The 19,139-nt window shown below is 38.9% G+C and overlaps 1 protein-coding gene across 1 annotated transcript; it reads right to left on the reverse strand.

Moving 5' to 3' along the window:
* Positions 1 to 402: 402 nt before the first annotated feature.
* LOC110498135 (antimicrobial peptide NK-lysin) lies at positions 403 to 19,048 on the reverse strand. The gene is made up of 4 exons (XM_036955107.2): positions 18,751 to 19,048; positions 11,454 to 11,551; positions 7,258 to 7,344; positions 403 to 969 (listed from the first exon to the last, which is right to left on the reverse strand). Exons 1-4 carry the CDS (start codon positions 18,788 to 18,790, stop codon positions 808 to 810), a joined length of 387 nt encoding a protein of 128 aa, XP_036811002.1. The 5' UTR covers positions 18,791 to 19,048; the 3' UTR covers positions 403 to 807.
* Between the last annotated feature and the right edge of the window lie 91 nt (positions 19,049 to 19,139).

Here is a 19,139-nt window from a genome sequence, read left to right on the forward strand (position 1 = left end):
GGGTGGGGCCGGCAGCGTAGCCTAGTGGTTAGAGCGTTGGACTAGTAACCTAAAGGTTGCAAGATCAAATTTCCAAGCTGACAAGGTATACATCTGTCATTCTCCCCCTGAACAAGGCAGTTAACCCACTGTTCCTAGGCCATCATTGAAAATAAGAATTTGTTCTTAACTGACTTGCCTAGTTATATAAAGGTAAAAATGAATGTCATTTCGCCTTTAAATTTAATTCGAGCTATAACTTGGATCTTCCACGATACAATCAAATTGAGCCCTAATTCACAGGATGATTTTTCCAATGTAAAATATCCAAAAGGGAGAGACCAAGCCCCTCATTCTAGAATGCATTCCAGGGAGATAGTATACATTAATAGCAAGGGTTTTATAGTGAAATGAAGGAGACTGTTTTGAATAACCTTCAGTATTTAATTAAATAAAAATTGCAGTTGTAATCAATCAATCAATCAAATATATTTATGAAGCCTGTTTTACACCACCCGATGTCACAAAGTGCTATACAGAAACCCAGCCAAAAACCCCAAACAGCAAGCAATGCAGATATAGAAGCATGGTGACTAGGAAAAACTCTCTAGAAAGGCAGGAACCTGGGAAGAAACCTAGAGAGGAACCAGGCTCTGATGGGTGGCCAGTCCTCTGTCTCTTCTGTCTGGATGGAATGTCAGTCTTTAGCAATGTTAAGTGACTTTAAAGACTGCCATTCCATCCATGAAAATAATGTAAAGCTAAGCTATGACAGCGTGTTCATCTGAAAGAAACGTGTGCCCAGGGCAATCATGGGTAAATGGTATTTTATTTGCATAGCTTCAATTTCTTACAGGCATCCTTTGCGTCCTCATCATTGACAAGTTCGTCAATCAGTTTTTCTTTGTATTTATTGACAAGCTTCTTGCAGATGGCTTTGAGCATCCCCATGCTGCCACAAATAGAGTCCAGTTTAGCAGATATGTTATCCTGCAAGTAAAAATATAGAGAGATAGATCACTTACAGAATATGTTTTTTTTTGTGTCATTGGTGACACAAATGAATTTGCTTACATAACATTGTGAGAATTGCAGAGATATAGCAGTATGAAGGGGTTTCTCAATCATTTCAATATGAACCTGACTAGGATTTATTATGGCTATAAAATACTGTATATTTATGAGACTGTTGTGGTTACACTGTTAGCTTCACATTTTCAGAGTAATAACTCAACGGACACTATGACAGCTCAAACCAAGTTTATTCTTCCCAGAGGGTCAATACAATTGCATTAGACAAAGACATGTTTAAAATAGTTGTGGTATACAGTATGTACCCGACTTTGGGTGGAGTCTCCCTCCTTCTCGCTAAACATTTGCATCTTTATTGAATCTAAGATGGCGCTGCAGTTGGACGTGTGTATCTGTCTTTGTCTTATCCCGTGTCTTATCCCATGTAAATAGCCAGTCTTTTTCGTATATATCTTAATTTCACTTTCTATCTACAAATAAAATATAGTTTCCTGCATCACGCCTCGCCCAGTGTGGTACGTATCTGCTATTTTTATACCTCATAGCTAGAACTTCCATCAGGAGCTAGCCAGCTAACTAGCTACTAGTCTTTGTTAGCCACGGCTAGCGGTCCTCGCCTTTTTTCCCCGTCATCAGCCAGTCTTAGCTCGGACAATACCTGCCTGTCTGCACAGCGCAATATCAACCCAGAGCATATCGGACTGCTTCTCTACATCATATCATCGGATTCCTGCCGCTCTGGATCATTACACCGGATCATTACTCCGGATCATTGCAGCTTGCTAGCTGCTAATGAGTGGCTACTGTTAGCTAACACCTCTGTCCCGAAGCAAGCACCAGCTAGCCTTGAGCTAGCCTCAAGCTAGGCTGTCATTGAAAATAAGAATTTGTTCTTAACTTACTTGCCTAGTTAAATTAAGGTAATAAAATATATATATATATATACCAGCTAATGCTAGGGCTACAATACCTCCTTTGCTAATTTGCCTGAACCCTTTATTGTCAACATGGAGCCCAGTCAATCCATCACGACTGGACTGCCGACATGATCGTCCGATGTGGTCTCAACAAGCTATTATGTTACGATGATGCCGAAAAACCATTTACTAGCGCCAGCCTGCTAGTTTTTCTAAATGCTGTGTCCAGTGCTCGCCTAGCGTAGTAGTGACTACCGAACAGCACCTTGACTCACCTATTGCTGCTCTTTTGACCCTATGACCACTCGGGTACACAGCTGATGCACCCGGGACTGTTTCAATAACACGGTACCTACTTTTGTTTCACTGTCGGCCCCAGCCTCGAACCCAGGTCCTGCATGTACCTAACTTACCCACTCTGCCCATTCATCTCCATTTACCCGTTGTTGCCTTAGCTCTCCTGATCAACACCTGTGATTTCTTCATGCCTCTCTCTAATGTCAATAATCCTTGTCTACTGCTGTCTTAGCTAGTTTTTACTGTTTTATTTCATTGTAGAGACCACAGTCCCGCTCAAAATGCCTTAGATAGCTATTTCGTCCCACCCCACAGTGTCATGTACTGTCATGTTGTGTCTTGTCTCTGTCCTTTCCCTTCACCCTGTCTCCCTCTGCTGGTCGTTGTTAGGTTACCTTTTCTCCCCCTCTTTCCCCCAGCTGTGCCTTGTCTCCTCCTAACCACCTCGTCACCCCTTTTCCCACCTGTTCCCTTTTTCCCTCTGATTAGGTCCCTATATCTCTCTCTGTTTCTGCTCCTGTCTTTGTCGGATTCTTGTTTGTTGTGTTTCATGCCTGAACCAGACTGTCGTCATGTTTGCTGTAACCTTGTCTTGTCCTGTCGGAATCTGCCGGTCCGTCTGAGCCTACCTATGTTTGGTAATTAAAGAAGCTCTGTTTAAGTTAATTCGCTTTTGGGTCCTCATTCACGCACCGTAACACACAGACATGTGGAGACCTCACATGCTTTAACTTGTCCCACCAGAGACGAAACCTCTCTCATCGTCACTCAACACCTAGGTTTACCACCACTGTACTCACATCCTACCATACTCTTGTCTGTACATTATGCCTTGAATCTATTCTACCATGCCCAGAAATCTGCTCCTTTTATTCTCTGTTCTCAACACACTAGATGACCAGTTCTTATAGCCTGTAGCCATACTGGCCTAGTAGTTAGAGCGTTGGACTAGTAACTGGAAGGTTGCAAGTTCAAATCCCTGAGCTGACAAGGTACAAATCTGCCCCTGAATAGGCAGTTAACCCACTGTTCCTAGGCTGTAATTGAAAATAAGAATTTGTTCTTAACTGACTTGCCTAGTTAAATAAAGCTACGCTTATCCTACTGTTCCTCTGATGATGTAGAGGTTAATTCAGGCCCTGTAGCCCAAAATTCAACTCCCATTCCCAGGTGCTATCATTTGTTGACTTCTGTAACCGTAAAAGCCTTGGTTTCATGCATGTTAACATCAGAAGCCTCCTCCCTAAATTTGTTTTATTCACTGCTTTAGCAGTGTCTGAATCCTGGCTTAGGAAGGCCACCAAAAATCAGAAATGTCCATCCCCAACTACAAAAATGTTTGCCAAGATAGAACTTCCACAGGGGGTGGAGTTAGCCTGCAGAGTTCTGTCATGCTATCCCGGTCTATGCCCAAACAGTTTGAGCTTCTACTTTTAAAAATCCACCTTTCCAGAAACAACTCTCTCACCGTTCTTTCTCCGTTGCCGCTTGTTATAGACCACCTTCCGCCCCCAGCTGTGCCCTGGACGCCATATGGAATTGATTGCCACACATCTATCTTCAGAGCTCGTACTGTTAGGTGACCTAACTGAGACATGCTTAACACCCCAGCCGTCCTACAATATAAACTAGATGCCCTGAATCTCACACAAATTATCATGAAGCCTACCAGGTACAACCCTAAATCCGTAAACACGGGCACCCTCATAGATATCATCCTGACCAACATGCCCTCTAAATACACCTCTGCTGTCTTCAGCCAGGATCTCAGCGTTCACTGTCTCATTGCCTGCGTCCGTAATGGATCCGCGGTCAAACGACCACCCCTCATCATTGTCAAACGCTACCTAAAACAATTTCAGCAAGCAGGCCTTTCTAATCGACCTAGCCCGGGTATCTTGGAAGGATATTGACCTCATTCCGTCAGTAGTGGATGCCTGGTTATTCTTTAAAAGTGCTTTCCTCACCATCTTAAACAAGCATGCCCCATTTAAAAAAATAGAACAAAGAGCAGATATAGAAGCCCTTGGTTCACTCCAGATCTGACTGGCCTTGACCAGCACAAAAACATCCTGTGGCGTACGGCAATAGCATCAAATAGCCCCCGTGATATGCAACTTTTCAGGGAAATAGGAACCAATAGGCAGTTAGACAGGCAGTTAGGACAGCAAAGGCTAGCTTTTTCAAACAGAAATGTGCATCCTATAGCACAAACTCCAACAAGTTCTGGGACACTGTAAAGTCCATGGAGAATAAGAGCACCTCCTCCCAGCTGCCCACTGCACTGGGGCTAGGAAACACTGTCACCACCGATAAATCCACGATAATTGAGAATTTCAATAAGCATTTTTCTACGGCTGGCCATGCTTTCCACCTGGCTACCCCTACCCCGGTCAACAGCCCTGCACCCCCCCACAGCAACTTGCCCAAGCCTCCCCCATTTGTCCTTCACCCAAATCCAGATAGCTGGTGTTATGAAAGCTGACAAAATCTGGACCCCTACAAATCAGCCGGCCTAGACAATCTGGATCCTCTCTTTCTAAAATGATCCACTGTAATTGTTGCAACCCCTATTACTAGCCTGTTCAACCTCTCTTTAGTTTTGTCTGAGATCCCTAAATACTGAAAAGCTGCCGTAGTCATCCCCCTCTTCAAAGGCGGTGACACTCTAGACCCAAACTGTTATAGACCTATATCTATCCTACCCTGCCTTTCTAAAGTCTTCGAAAGCCAAGTTAACAAACAGATTCCAGACCATTTCGAATCCCACCGTACCTTCTCCGCTATGCCATCTGGTTTCCGAGCTGGTCATGGGTGCACCTCAGCCACTCTCAAGGTCCTAAACGATATCATAACCGCCATTGATAAAACACAATACTTTGCAGCCGTATTCATCGGACTGGCCAAGGCTTTCTACTCTGTCAATCACCGCATTCTTATCGGCAGACTCAACAGCCTTGGTTTCTCAAATGACTGCTTGCCTGGTTCACAAACTACTTCTCAGAGTTCAGTGTGTCAAATCGGAGAGCCTGTTGTCCGGACCTCTGGCAGTCTATGGGGGTGCTACAGGGTTCAATTCTCGGGCCGACTCTTTTCTCTGTATACATCAATGATGTCGCTGCTGGTGATTCTCTGATCCACCTCAACACCATTCTGTATACTTCTGGCCATTATTTTGACACTGTGTTAACAAACCTCCAGACGAGCTTCAATGCTATACAACACTCCTTCCATGGCCTCCAACCGCTCTTAAATGCAATTAAAACTAAATGCATGCTCTTCAACCGACCGCTGCCCTCACCAGCCCGCCCTTCTAGCGTCACTACTCTGGACACCTACAAATACCTAGGTGTCTGGTTCGACTGTAAGCTCTCCTTCCAGACTCACATTAAGCATCTCCAATCCAAAATTAAATCTAGAATTGGCTTTCTATTTCGCAACAAAGCATCCTTCTCTCATGCTGCCCAACATACCATCGTAAAACAAACTATCCTACCGATCCTTGACTTTAGCGATGTCCTTTACAAAATAGCCTCCGTGTCAGGCCCTGGCCTTAGTATTCTGTGTTTTCTTTATTATGTTGGTTAGGCCAGGGTGTGGCATGGGTGATTTATGTATCTTGTTTTGTCTATGGGGTTGTGTTCAGTTGAGTGTTCTAGGTAAGTCTATGGTTGCCTGGAGTGGTTCTCAATCAGAGGCAGGTGTTTATTGTTGTCTCTGATTGGGAACCATATTTAGGCAGCCATATTCTTTAGGTATTTTGTGGGTGATTGTTCCTGTCTCTGTGTTTTGCACCAGTTAGGACTGTTTCGGTTTTTCCACGGTTTCTTATTTTGTATAGTGTTCACGTTTTCATCTTTCATTTTAGATGTTTATAAATAACCACACTGCATTTTGGTCCTCTTCTCCTTCACAGAAAGAAAATCGTTACACTCCGACACACTACTCAGCAAATTGGATGTAGTCTATCACAGTGCATTCCGTTTTGTCACCAAAGCCCCATATACTACCCACCACTGCGACATGTATGCTCTAGGTATAGCCACGCCTTATCTCATCTCACTGGTCACCATAGCAGCACCCACCCGTAGCACACGTACCAGCAGGTATATTTCACTGGTTACCCACAAAGCAATCTCCTCTTTGGCCGCCTTTCCTTCCAGTTCTCTGCTGCCAATGACTGAAACTAATTGCAAAAATCACTGAAGCTGGAGACTTATATCTCTCTCACTAACTTTAAGCATCAGCTGTCAGAGCAGCTTACCGATCATTGTACCTTTTCATAGCCTATCTGTAAATAGCCCACCCAACTACCTCATCCCCATATATTTGTTTTGCGCCTTTACACCCCAGTATTTCTACTTGCACATCTATCACTCCAGTGTTTAATTGCTAAATTGTAATTATTTCGCCACTAAAGCCTGTTTATTGCCTTACCTCCCTAATCTTATTACATTTGCCCACACTGTATATAGACTTTTCTATTTTGTTATTGACTGTAAGTTTGTTTATCCCATGTGTAACTCTGTGTTATTTGTGTCGCACTGCTTTGTTATATCTTGGCCAGGTAGCAGTTGTAAATGAGAACTTGTTCTCAACTGGCCTACCTGGTTAAATAAAGGTGAATATTGCTAGGCAGGAAACTAAGTGATACGGGCAATAAACTTTTTTTTCTCTTAACGTGACCAGACATACCTCAACCCCCTTCATCACTAATCCATGGCTATCTCCCCTCTCCCCTCACGTGATCGTTTTCCCTGCACTCAGCACATTTCAAGCTTAATTGCACACACCATATACCTTCCTCCTACAGATAACCATTAACTTCTGGCGTAGACCCTCTAAATCTAAGCACTCAATAGTTCAATATGATACCTGAAAATTAACCCTATCCCAAGTTTAGAAGTTAGCACCCAGAATACATCAACACTACAACTAAAAAGTGTATTTGCATTATATTTATTAAAGAGTGTAAAGCTAACGTGAGTTTGTTCTGTGACTGTAAAATGGAAGGTGAGCAATCTGTCATTACCTTGTTATTATCACCATCCAGCTGGGCCTTGACCTTGTTGATGATGCGCTTACACGCAAAGCAGGTACCTGGAAGGACAGCTTTGATCTGAGGGAGAGGGAGACATTTTAGGTTACAAAAATTATCAGGTATTTACTTAAATATGACATGGTAAAATGGTATTGCCAAATAATGACATTAACCTAGATTCATGTTTCTTTCTTGCTTTGGGATTAATTAAAACAATCACCACTGGGCTTAGTCTGTTTCTGCTCTCTTCACATGTTTGTCATGACAATGGGTGACAAGGAGTTGGGATGGTAGCACAAACAGACTGGCACTGGTGCTATCATTTTTTCATGCATCCTCATGCAAACCCCAATTTCTTTAGGCTTCCCAGCTAGCACATACCGTTCTGAGAACCATGTGTCTTAGAGCTTGGTGAGAGCCTATAACCTATGGTTATTTTGCAAACAAACTTCCCGCAACTTTCTGGGAAAGTTGCTTCCCACAGACGTCAAATCGATGTCTATTCCACATTGGTTCAGCGTAATTTCATTTGAAATGACATGGATACATCGTTGATTCAAAATGTGTGTGCCCAGTGGGTTGGCTTTGGAACATTCTCAGCACATTTAAGGAACTTCACATAAAACAATTTTATAAAATTACTTTAATATAAGCTTTCCTAAAAGTTCAAACATGGTTACATTTACATTTTGGTAATGTTCTCTGAACGTTCTCAACTGTTTTGACATCGGGAATGTTCTCAAATAGTTCAGTGAATGTTAAGAAACACCGTACTTCTATGGGAATTTCATCACTTTAGCATAATGTTTCCTCATGGTTCTATTTAAAGTCATGTTCTCAAATTGTTCCATGAATGTTCAGAAGCAACGTTGTTCTGTGGGAATTTCTGTACTTAAGCATTAAGTTGTTTTCATGGTTCTGTTCATTCATGTTCTCAAATCTTTCTGAGAAAGTTAAAACCTTTCTGGCGTAGGCGTTCCGCTAGCGACCCACCTCGACAACATCCGGTTAAATTGCAGAGCGCCAAATTCAAAATACAGAAATAGTCATAATAAAAAATACAAGTGTTATACATCGGTTTAAAGATTAACATCTTGTTAAAACTTATTCGGGATAGGGGGCAGCATTTCAACTTTTGGATAAATAGCATGCCCAAATTCAACTTCCTGCTACTCATCACCAGAATATAAGATACACTCACACATATTATTAGTAGATATGGATAGAAAACACTCTGAAGTTTCTAAAACGGTTTGAATTATGTATGTGAGTATAACAGAACTTATGTAGCAGGCAAAACCCCGAGGACAAACCATTCAGTTTTTTTTTAGGTCACTGTCTATTCAACAAATTTTCATTGGGAAATTGGATTTCTAAGGGACTTGTTTGCAGTACCTACTTGTTTGCAGTTTCCAAAGACTGTCACCAGTCTTTGGAAATTAGTTGAGGTTATTCCTTTGTGTAATGAAGAAGTACGGCCATCTTGAATCAGTGTAATCATGTGTACTGTTTGAGAGTTGCGCAAGACTAGAAAGCCTGCTTGAGTTTGTTGTCGTCCTGTATTGAAAACAGATAGACCCGTCTTCAATTTGATCGATTATTAACGTTTAAAAATACCTAAAGTTGTATTACAAAAGTAGTTTGAAATGTTTTGGCAAAGTTTACAGGTAACTTTTGAGATATTTTGTAGTGACGTTGCGCAAATTGGAAGCATTTTTTTCTGGATCAATCGTGCCAAATAAATGGACATTTTGGATATAAATGGATGGAATTAATCGAACAAAATGACCATTTGTGATGTTTATGGGACAAATGGAGTGCCAACAAAAGAAGCTTGTCAAAGGTAAGGAATGATTTACATTTTATTTCTGCGTTTTGTGTTGCGCCTGCAGGGTTGAAATATGCTACTCTCTCTTTTACTGTTGTGCTATCATCAGATAATAGCATCTTATGCTTTTGCCGAAAAGCCTTTTTGAAATCTGACATTGGCTGGATTCACAACGAGTGTAGCTTTAATTTGGTATCTTACATGTGTGATTTAATGAAAGTTAGATTTTTAGATAATTTTATTTGAATTTGTCGCTCTGCATTTTACCTGAAAATTGGCGAAGTGGGACACAAGCGTCCCCCCTATCCCAGAGAGGTTTTTAATCCAGCCGCATTGTCAGATTTCAAAAAAGCTTTACGGCAAAAGCATAACATGCGATTATCTGCGGACAGCTCTAAAATTAATCACTTACCTTTGAAGATCTTCATATGGTTGCAGTCACAAGAGTCCCAGCTACACTATAATGTTTGTTTTGTTCGATAAAGTCCCTCTTTGTATCCCAAAAACTCAGTTTTGTTGGCGCGTTTTGTTCATTAATCCACACGCTCCAAGGCAGTCAACATGCAGACGAATTCATCCTAATAGTACCGGTAAAGTTCGTCGAAACATGTCAAACAATGTTTACAATTAATCCTCAGGTTGTCAATTGTCTAAATAATCAATAATATTTAAACCGGACAATAGCGTATTCAATAGAAAGGAAAGACAACGAAGGGTGCGTAATCGGTCACGAGCGCAAACCAGCTCTGAATTCTTCCTCAGTCCACTGACAAAAAGGTCTCATTCTTCTTCATTTTTCAGAAGACAAGCCTGAAACAAGGTCTAAAGACTGTTGACATCTAGTGGAAGCCATAGGAACTGCAATCTGGATCCTAACCCATTAGATACTGTATAGGCATTCAATTGAAAATACCCACATAAAAAAAATTGATTGAAAATTGAAAAAATTGAAAAAACTGATTAACAGGCAGTTTACTTAGGGCACGCTTCTCATCCAGATGTCGAAATACTGCCCCAAGCCATAAGAAGTTTGAAGTATGTTCACTGGGGACAAATTCCCTGCCATCCAGGACCTCTATATCAGGAGGTGTCAGAGAAAGGCCCTAAAAATTGTGAAAGACTGCAGCCACCCAAGTCATAAACTATTCTCTATGCTACCCCACGGCAAGCAGTACCGGAGTGCCAAGTCTTTGTCCAAAAGGCACCTAAACAGCTTCTACCCTCGGGCAATAAGACTGCTGAACAGTTAATCAAATGGCTAACCGCACAATTTAAATGTAACCCCTTTGTTATTTGTTTCTTGATCAAAATTGACTTCCTTGCACACTCACTAGACTCAATCTACACACTCACACATACTACACTGACACTCCAACACACTCATACGCTCACACACACACACCACATACATATTGACGACACTCACACATAGACACACTCCCACATACACTGCTGCTATTCTGTTTATGATATATCTTGATTGCCTAGACACTTTTACCCCTACCCACATGTACATACTAAATTTCCTCAACTGCCTCGTACCCCTGCACATTGACTTGGTACTGGTGCTCCTTGTAAATAGCCTCATTATTGTTTTTATTGAGTTACAATTTCTTTTTTTATTTAGCAAATATGTGTGTTACTTTTTTAACTCTACACTGTTGAGAGTGGGGATGTAAGTAAGCATTTCACTGTAAAGTTGTGTTGGCCGTGCCCACTAATTGACCACACCTGATCTTAATGAGTGCTTGTTTCCTTTGAAATGGCATGCTAGTTTCATTCTGGTGGCTCAGTGGACTAATTCTGTGTTACAATACAAAATACATGTTTTTGCATAATTAATGAATAAGGAATTGCCATGTGTCCTATCTGTGCTTGGAGTTCAAAGAAATAAGCTAGCAGTGTTATTAAAAGTCTTATTGAAACATTTAGTGGAAGTTATTCAAAAACCTCAAAATAACCTATAATTTCCCTTCTCAAAGCATTAATAGGAACCAAAATAAAACGTTCTCAGAACCTCTCTGCAACAGACAAAATGTTCCTTTCTGTTCTCAGAATGTAAAACAAAAGAGTCCAGTTTTACTGGTCAGAAAAAAATATATCTTCTTTCCCACAGCCAATGTTAAACCAAAAACATACGTTCCCACACCTTCCAAGGAACCAAATGTGCTAGCTGGGTATTGTGTTGGGCAGTGTTTCTCAACTAGAGTCCATGAGTATCCCCAACAGTACAAATTATTTGGTAGACCCGGACAAGCATACCAGATTCAACTTATTAACTAGTTATCAAACTGAATCAGGTGTTTTTGTCCGGGGCAGTACTCACTAATACAATACAATGAAAAGCCTCCAACACTACCTCGGCATGGTTGTCATCTCTGTCCATTAGGTAGTCCCCCCACATGTCCTCCTCTTTCAGATTCCCCCCACCTTGAGACTTGAAGGACTGAGCAAAGGCTACAAAAAAAAGATTCTATTAGCATTGTCATTTTATGACAGAAACGGTAACACCTTTCCAATAGGTAAATGGTCAATCCATTTGGATTCAATCACTTTTTGACAGCACCCCTTTCAATTTGAATGATTCCGTCCATATATGGCCATTGTAGGAGTGCTACAGAATGCCAAGATATTAAAGAGAGAAAAGTGTTCAATGTTTACATATTTTGCATAACCCACCATACTATGAGACATCCATGTCTTCATCACTGGGAAATATTCAATGGTTGAGATTAATATAATTTAAGAGCTTACAAATGGGGTTGTCAAATATTTTATAATTTCTGGGGGGGGGGGGGGGAAGGTTTAAAATAAAAAGTTTATATTTTTTACCTTTAAAGAAAATCAATGATCTAAAAACGTGAACATTTCTATTTTTTTCCTGTTGACAGATGTTGTAGTTTAGACCCTATTCTACATCATCATCTAAGTTGTGTTGTGCCCGCCATCGGTTGAGACACAACATGCTCTTGAAGACAGGGTGGATATCATGTTTTGGCTGATAAATGTACTAACATGTGAATCTAATGGTTGGAGGTCCACACATCAGAGAATGTTGACTTGAATGGGAATATCTGTTGTTAAAGATTATATTGTCAATCCTCCATAGGAAACCTATTGAAATCATAAAAGATACCGGAATAGACATGACCATTTAAGTTGACATTTGGCAGCGGGTGGGTCATCTTTGTGGGAGTAATTAGAAGTAAAAATTACTATTAATTTAAAATGTAAATGGTTTACCATCTAAGTTGCAGTGGTCTTGAAGGGATAGGTACCATCTATTCATTATTTTTTCTATGATTTGAAATGACATGCATGTTGTCTCAACCGATGGCAGAAACAACACAAAAAGCTCAGATTTGAAATAGGGTTTAAGCTTCAAAATAATCGGAGTTGAAGCGTTTTTAGATGCATTCTTTTTTTTAAATAAAATAAAACGTGAAGTAAGGGGGTGGATCAGCTTTAACATTGCAGATTGTTGCTTCCATCAATGTAATCGTCTGCATAATTTTCAATCTCCCATATATTTTTGGGGTAAATATATATATATATATATCTATATACATTTGAAGTCTGAAGTTTACATACACTTAGGTTGGAGTCATTAAAACTCGTTTTTCAACCACTCCATACATTTCTTGTTAACAAAGTATAGTTTAGGAAAGTCGGTTAGGACATCTACTTTGTGCATGACGCAATTAATTGTTCCACCAATTGTGTACAGACAGATTATTTCACTTATAATTCACTGTATCACAATTCCAGTGGGTCAGAAGTTTACATACACTAAGTTGAATGTGCCTTTTAAACAGCTTGGAAAATTCCAGAAAATTATATCATGGCTTCAGAAGCTTCTGATAGGCTAATTGACTTCATTTGAGTCAATTGGAGGTGTACCTGTGGATGTATTTCAAGGCCAACCTTCAAACTCAGTGCCTCTTTGCTTGACATCATGGGAAAATTAAAATAAATTAGCCAAGACCTCAAAAAAGGAAATTGTAGACCTCCACACGTCTGATTCATCCTTGGGAGCAATTACCAAATGCCTGAAGGTACCACATTCATCTGTACAACCAATAGTACGCAAGTATAAACACCATGGGACGACGCAGCTGTCACACCGCTCAGGAAGGAAACGCCTTTTGTCTCCTAGAGATGAACGTACTTTGGTGCGAAAAGTGCAAATCAATCCCAGAACAACAGCAAAGGACCTTGTGAAGATGCTGGAGGAAACAGTTACAAAAGCATCTATATCCACAGTAAAACTAGTCCAATATCGACATAACCTGAAAGGCACCATAAAAAAGCCAGACTACGGTTTGCAACTGCACATGGGGACAAAGATCGTACTTTTTGGAGAAATGTCCCCTGGTCTGATGAAATAAAAATAGAACTGTTTGGCCATAATGACCATTGTTATGTTTGAAGGAAAAAGGGGGATGCTTGCAAGCTGATGAACACCATCCCAACCGTGAAGCACAGGGGTGGCAGCATCATGTTGTGGGGGGGCTTTGCTGCAGGAGGGCCTGTTGCACTTCTCAAAATAGATGGCATAATGAGGTAGGAAAATTATGTGGCTATATTGACGCAACATTTCAAGACATCGGTCAGGAAGTTAAAGCTTGGTCACAAATGGGTCTTCCTAATGGACAATGACCCCAAGCATTTTTCCAAAGTTGTAGCAAAATGAAGTTAAGGACAACAAAGTCAAGGTATTGGAGTGGCCATCACAAAGCCCTGACCTCAATCCCATAAAATGTGTGGGAAGAACTGAAAAGTGTGTGCGAGCAAGGAGGCCTAACAAACTGACCTCGGTTACACAAGCTCTGTCAGGAGGAATGGGCCAAAATTCACCCAACTTATTGTGGGAAGATTGTGGAAGGATACCCAAAATGTTTGACCCAAGTTAAAAAATTGTTATTGTGAAAAACTGAGTTTAAATATATTTGGCGGAAGTTTACATACACCTTAACCAAATACTTTTAAACTCAGTTTTTCACAATTCCTGACATTTAATCCTAGTAAAATTTCCCTGGATTTCTATTTGACATATATATTGTCAATTGTGCTGTGATGCTTCACAAAAGTACTGAACCTTTCTATTCTCATAGATTCTATAGTTTGTAAATTAAAGATTAAAAAAATGATTATGATAAAATTATTATTATTTTTTTGGTCGATTGACTATGACATTTAAAATCACCCAGTATTGCTATCTGCAGCATTAGTACTAGGTAAATGTTGCTATTCTTCAATTCTTCAGCCATTCCTGGACCTGTGACCAAAAACAAACTACATATGGACAGTAACATTATAAATTGTATAATGCCTCTGCTTTCCTTGCAGCAATATCTTCAGAGCTGGGAAGATTGTATCCCCCATGTATATAACATTCTATTGGTTGCAAGAATTTTGTATAGACATTTTAATTTAACATTTTGAAGTTTTGAATCCGGCGTTGTTTTGCGTTTCAGTTCATAAACCATGTGCCATTGTATCAGTACATCGAAAAATCTCTTCCTAACTATTTTGCAACTTATATGGCACAGCTGTCACTTTTTTGGTCCTTCAATGAAATTTATATCTATTTTGATTTATCACAATTTTCTTTAACCATTTTTTGGTATTTAAGGACCAAGTTTCTTACTTTTTCCTCCTACATTGTTGTGATAATGCTGCAATTAGTTGGTTGTAATTTCAGGTAGAGAATACATTTCCGTATGTCTATGTTAGCTACATGTGTGACAACTCCACCAGTCCTATTTATGATCTAATTTACAAATATTTTTTTTTATTATTAAAAACTTTGTTTTTTTAATCAATTAGTATATTTCAGTTTAACCACAATGTTTGTTGTATTATTTGTTCTGTCTTTTCAGGTGGATTAAAATGAATTTGCAACCAAATTTCGAAGGCTTGTTTAAAAAATAACAAGATTTTGGAGATGATTTCGTTTTCAAATAAACAAAAGTGAGCAGTTGTAATCTGAATAAAGAACATTTTCTTTAATTTAACTAGGCAAGTCAGTTAAGAACAAATTCTTCTTTACAATGACGGCCAAGGAACAGTGGGTTAACTGCCTTGTTCAGGGGCAGAACAACAGATTTTTATCTTGTCAGCTCAGGGATTTGATCGAGCAACTTTTCAGTTACTGGCCCAAAGCTCTAAACACTAAGCTACCTGCCACCCCAACACGGGGTCAGACATTCTTACTAATTTACTAGAGAACCATTTTGGATTTAAGTATAACTTTTGTATGACTGATGCTTTTAGTGACAGGGCTAATGCTTTCATGCTAAATCATTTCTGCCCTCCGAATTCATGTTCGTTAAATAAATCGGACCTTATATTTATTTATATTTATTTATTTATTCTTCATATAATTTAGAAAGCAAGTCAATAGGTGTAGGCAAAACCATAAGCAAATAGTGTGATATGACTAAATAATTAATCAGGGTGATTTTTCCACCGGTATTTTCCTTTCCATGGTAGCAAGATCTTACTGATTTTTGCTAACTTTATATAAAAGTGTATTGGATTGAGATCATTTCTTTATTTTGGGAGAAATATACTGAGTATGTCCATATCCCCGTCAGACCATTTTATTGGAAAACTACACGGTAATGTAAAAGTTTAATTTAATTTCTAATAATTTCTCATAATTTCTCATAATTTGTTTTTAATCCAGAGAGTTTAGAAAAAGTATCTAGATCCTCTGAGGCTGTGCAGGGATTCAAATGGTGGTTTTGAAAGAAAACATGAATTATCAGCGTACAATGACACCTTTTTTTTAAACCACGGATTTCTAATCCCTTTAATATTATTGTTGGATCTAATTTTAACACCTAATATTTCAATGGCAATCATAAATATATATGCCGATAATGGATAACCTTGTTTTACTCCAGTAAAACAAGTTTAAAACTTTCAAACTTTCTTAGATGTAGTCATTATTTACTATTTCACAGCTAGGGTGACTATATATAATGTTAACACATTTTATAAGAGATTCTCCAAAATTGAAATATTCCAGGCATTTATATATAAACTCCAGTCGTACTTTTCAGAAACACCTATGAAAACCAGGCCTGTTTTCCCCGATAATTTCATAGTATTCTATTGTTTCCAGTACTTGTCTTATTTTATCTCCAATGTATCGTCATTGTAAAAAACCTGTGTGATTAGGATGAATAATATCTGACAATACCTTTTTAATTCTATGCACCAAGCATTCAGCTAGAATTTTTGCATCACAACACTGAAGTGTAAGAGGCCTCCAATTGTTTAAATGGACTGGATCTTTATATATACCACTTGGATCCTGTTTCAGTAATAATGAAATTAGACCTTTTTGATTGTCTGATAATCTACCGTTTATATAGGAGTGGTTAAAACATGCTACTAATGGTCCTCTGAGTATATATATTTTTTAAAATTGCTATACTTCCATCCAGCCCTGGAGTTTTCCCGGACTTAAAAGGCTTTAATTGCATCAAGAAGTTCCTCCTCTGTAATTTGGCCTTCACAGGAGTCTTTCTGTTTAGATGTTAATTTGACATATTAACAGGTTAAAAATCCATCCAATTAGCTTCACTTAGTGGAGATGGAGGAGACAAACGAAAACCTATTCTTAAAGTACTTTACTTCCTATTTCAAAACATTGTTCGGTGAATTGTGCGTGACTCCATCATTTGTCACAAGTTTCAATAAAAAAATGTTGTTTGCATTTCTATGTTGAAGATTGAAAAATAATTTGGTGCATTTTTCCGGTATTCCATCCATTTCGCTTTATTTTTATACTATATTACACTGGATCTTTCTTGAATAAGTTCCTCCATTTCTTTTTGTTTTTTCCTCTAACGTATTCTGTCTCTCTATGGTACAGTTTTATTGCTATTTAACTGTACTGTTAGTCCTTCAGTTTCCTTTGTTAATACGGACTCTTTTGACCAAAATTGCTTTTGTTTAATAGATGATTGCATGGCCTCTAAAGGTACATTTAAAAGTGCCCCATACAATAAGGGAATCTGCTGCACCTATGGTATATCGGAAAAAGTCCGTTATAAATGATTCTGTCCTAGTTTAAAACAAGTAGGCTTTGATTCAATTTCTAATATCCTCGCCACATGGAAATTCTGTAAGAGTTTTATATATATGCCATTATGTGATTATCCGACCGCATTCTGTCCCCTATCAACACTTTTTAAAGTTTTGGTGCCAGAGAGAATGACATAAGAAAGTAATCAAGACGACTAGCTTGATTAAGCCTCCGCCATGTATATCTCTCTAGGTCATATATCCATATCCACTAATTCCAATATATCCATGACATTCATGATTTCCTGAAGTGCCTGAGGGTGATAGTTTGTACTGTGATTTCCTTTACGGTCCATAGAGGTATTCAAAACCGTATTAAAAGCTCCCACCATAATAATAAGAGTCTAGTGTTGCTTGTAGAGTTGATACATTCTTATATATATTCAAAGAAGCTTGGATCATCATTATTTGGACCATATGGGTTAATAAGCCATATTTGTTTATTGTCCAATAACATATTTAAAATAATCCATCTATCTTGATGATGTGTTTGGACAATTAGCACAATTAGATCAAAATTACTATTAATTAATATCACCACCCCTTTTGAATTTCTTTGCCCATGGGAAAAATATATCCCCCCCCCCCCCCCCAGTCCTTTTTCCACAAAACTTCATCTAAAATTGTTGAATGAGTTTCCTGTAAACAATAGATATTATATTCCTTCTCTTTAGCCAGGTAAACACTGAGTCTTTTCTTATTATCTTTCTTATGATCTGCCATATAAACATTACAATTATAACTGGCTATACTTATTTCACCAATTACCATAATGAAACACAAGTTTCTATTCTATTTATCATAATATAAGGTTTGTAAACGTACCATTAAAATATAACATGATGATTGAATGTCTAAAGCTGATGATATTTGATATTTGCATTGCTACTGAGTAAACCTCCAATTGGTCCCCACTATTCCACCCACTAAAAGCCCTCCTCATCCCGAGTTGGGTTGTCATCCCAATGCCCGGCAGACCGCCAAAAGGCGGTCTGCCGGGCAGATCCCATGGACCCGAGAGACTGGGACCCATCCTTCGCAAAGAGCACCCAGTGTCACCCACAAAACAGAAGCAGATACTGTCAAATGCATTTCCATCGCCCTTACCTCGATTTGTATTATATATTATATGTATTATATAATATATGTATTATATATAGCCATTCAAAAATATATACTTTAAAAATCCTGTTTATCTTATTTTGGGCAGAAATGGGGAGATTTGATTAAAAATTGTCATGTTAACAGTTTTCAAAATGACAATTCTTTATAAAAGAAAAATATTCAAGACATAATAAAATACTGTAGATTGACAACACTTGTAAGCATTTAAATGATGTCAAATTCGACTGTTTATCTTTTCCAGTGATGAAGACATGGATGTCTCATGGTATGGTGGGGTATGCAAAATTATTCAACTTTGAGCACCTTTTGTCTCCTGAATGTTAATCAGGTCCAAAATGTTACTTTCTGACCAGTTCTTCCATGGGCAAACATGTATTGAATTAAAATGGACTTACCCTAAAGCTGGATTTCAATATGACCCATATATTTACCTGCACAAACCAGCAGAAGACCGATATTGATGACCCTCATCTTCTTCTCAGTCAAAAGGTAGAAATGGATAATAAAGCAACTGTTGTAAGCCAGTGTAGTTAGCTTGGTCCTGGTTGGAGAGCACAGAACGTCTGCTCTTTTCTACCCATTGCCTCTGGCTTGATTGGTTGCCGTTGTGGAGGGGAAGGCGCGTGGTTGGCAAGGTTGAGGGATTGGATCTGAGCCCGGGTGGGGGGGCAATATTGTCGTTTAAGGTATTTTATAAATGGGCATTGAAACACTATCATTCTTCAAAGCGAAGATCAGAAAGCTGACTTCCTTTTTCACTAGCTGTACCACAAATACAGATAACTGCCCAAATAAAGGAAACACCAACAGTGTCTTAATT

This window comes from Oncorhynchus mykiss, chromosome 19 (assembly GCF_057628025.1).
Source record: "Oncorhynchus mykiss isolate SJ-2025 chromosome 19, ASM5762802v1, whole genome shotgun sequence".
Taxonomy (NCBI): Eukaryota; Metazoa; Chordata; class Actinopteri; order Salmoniformes; family Salmonidae; genus Oncorhynchus; species Oncorhynchus mykiss.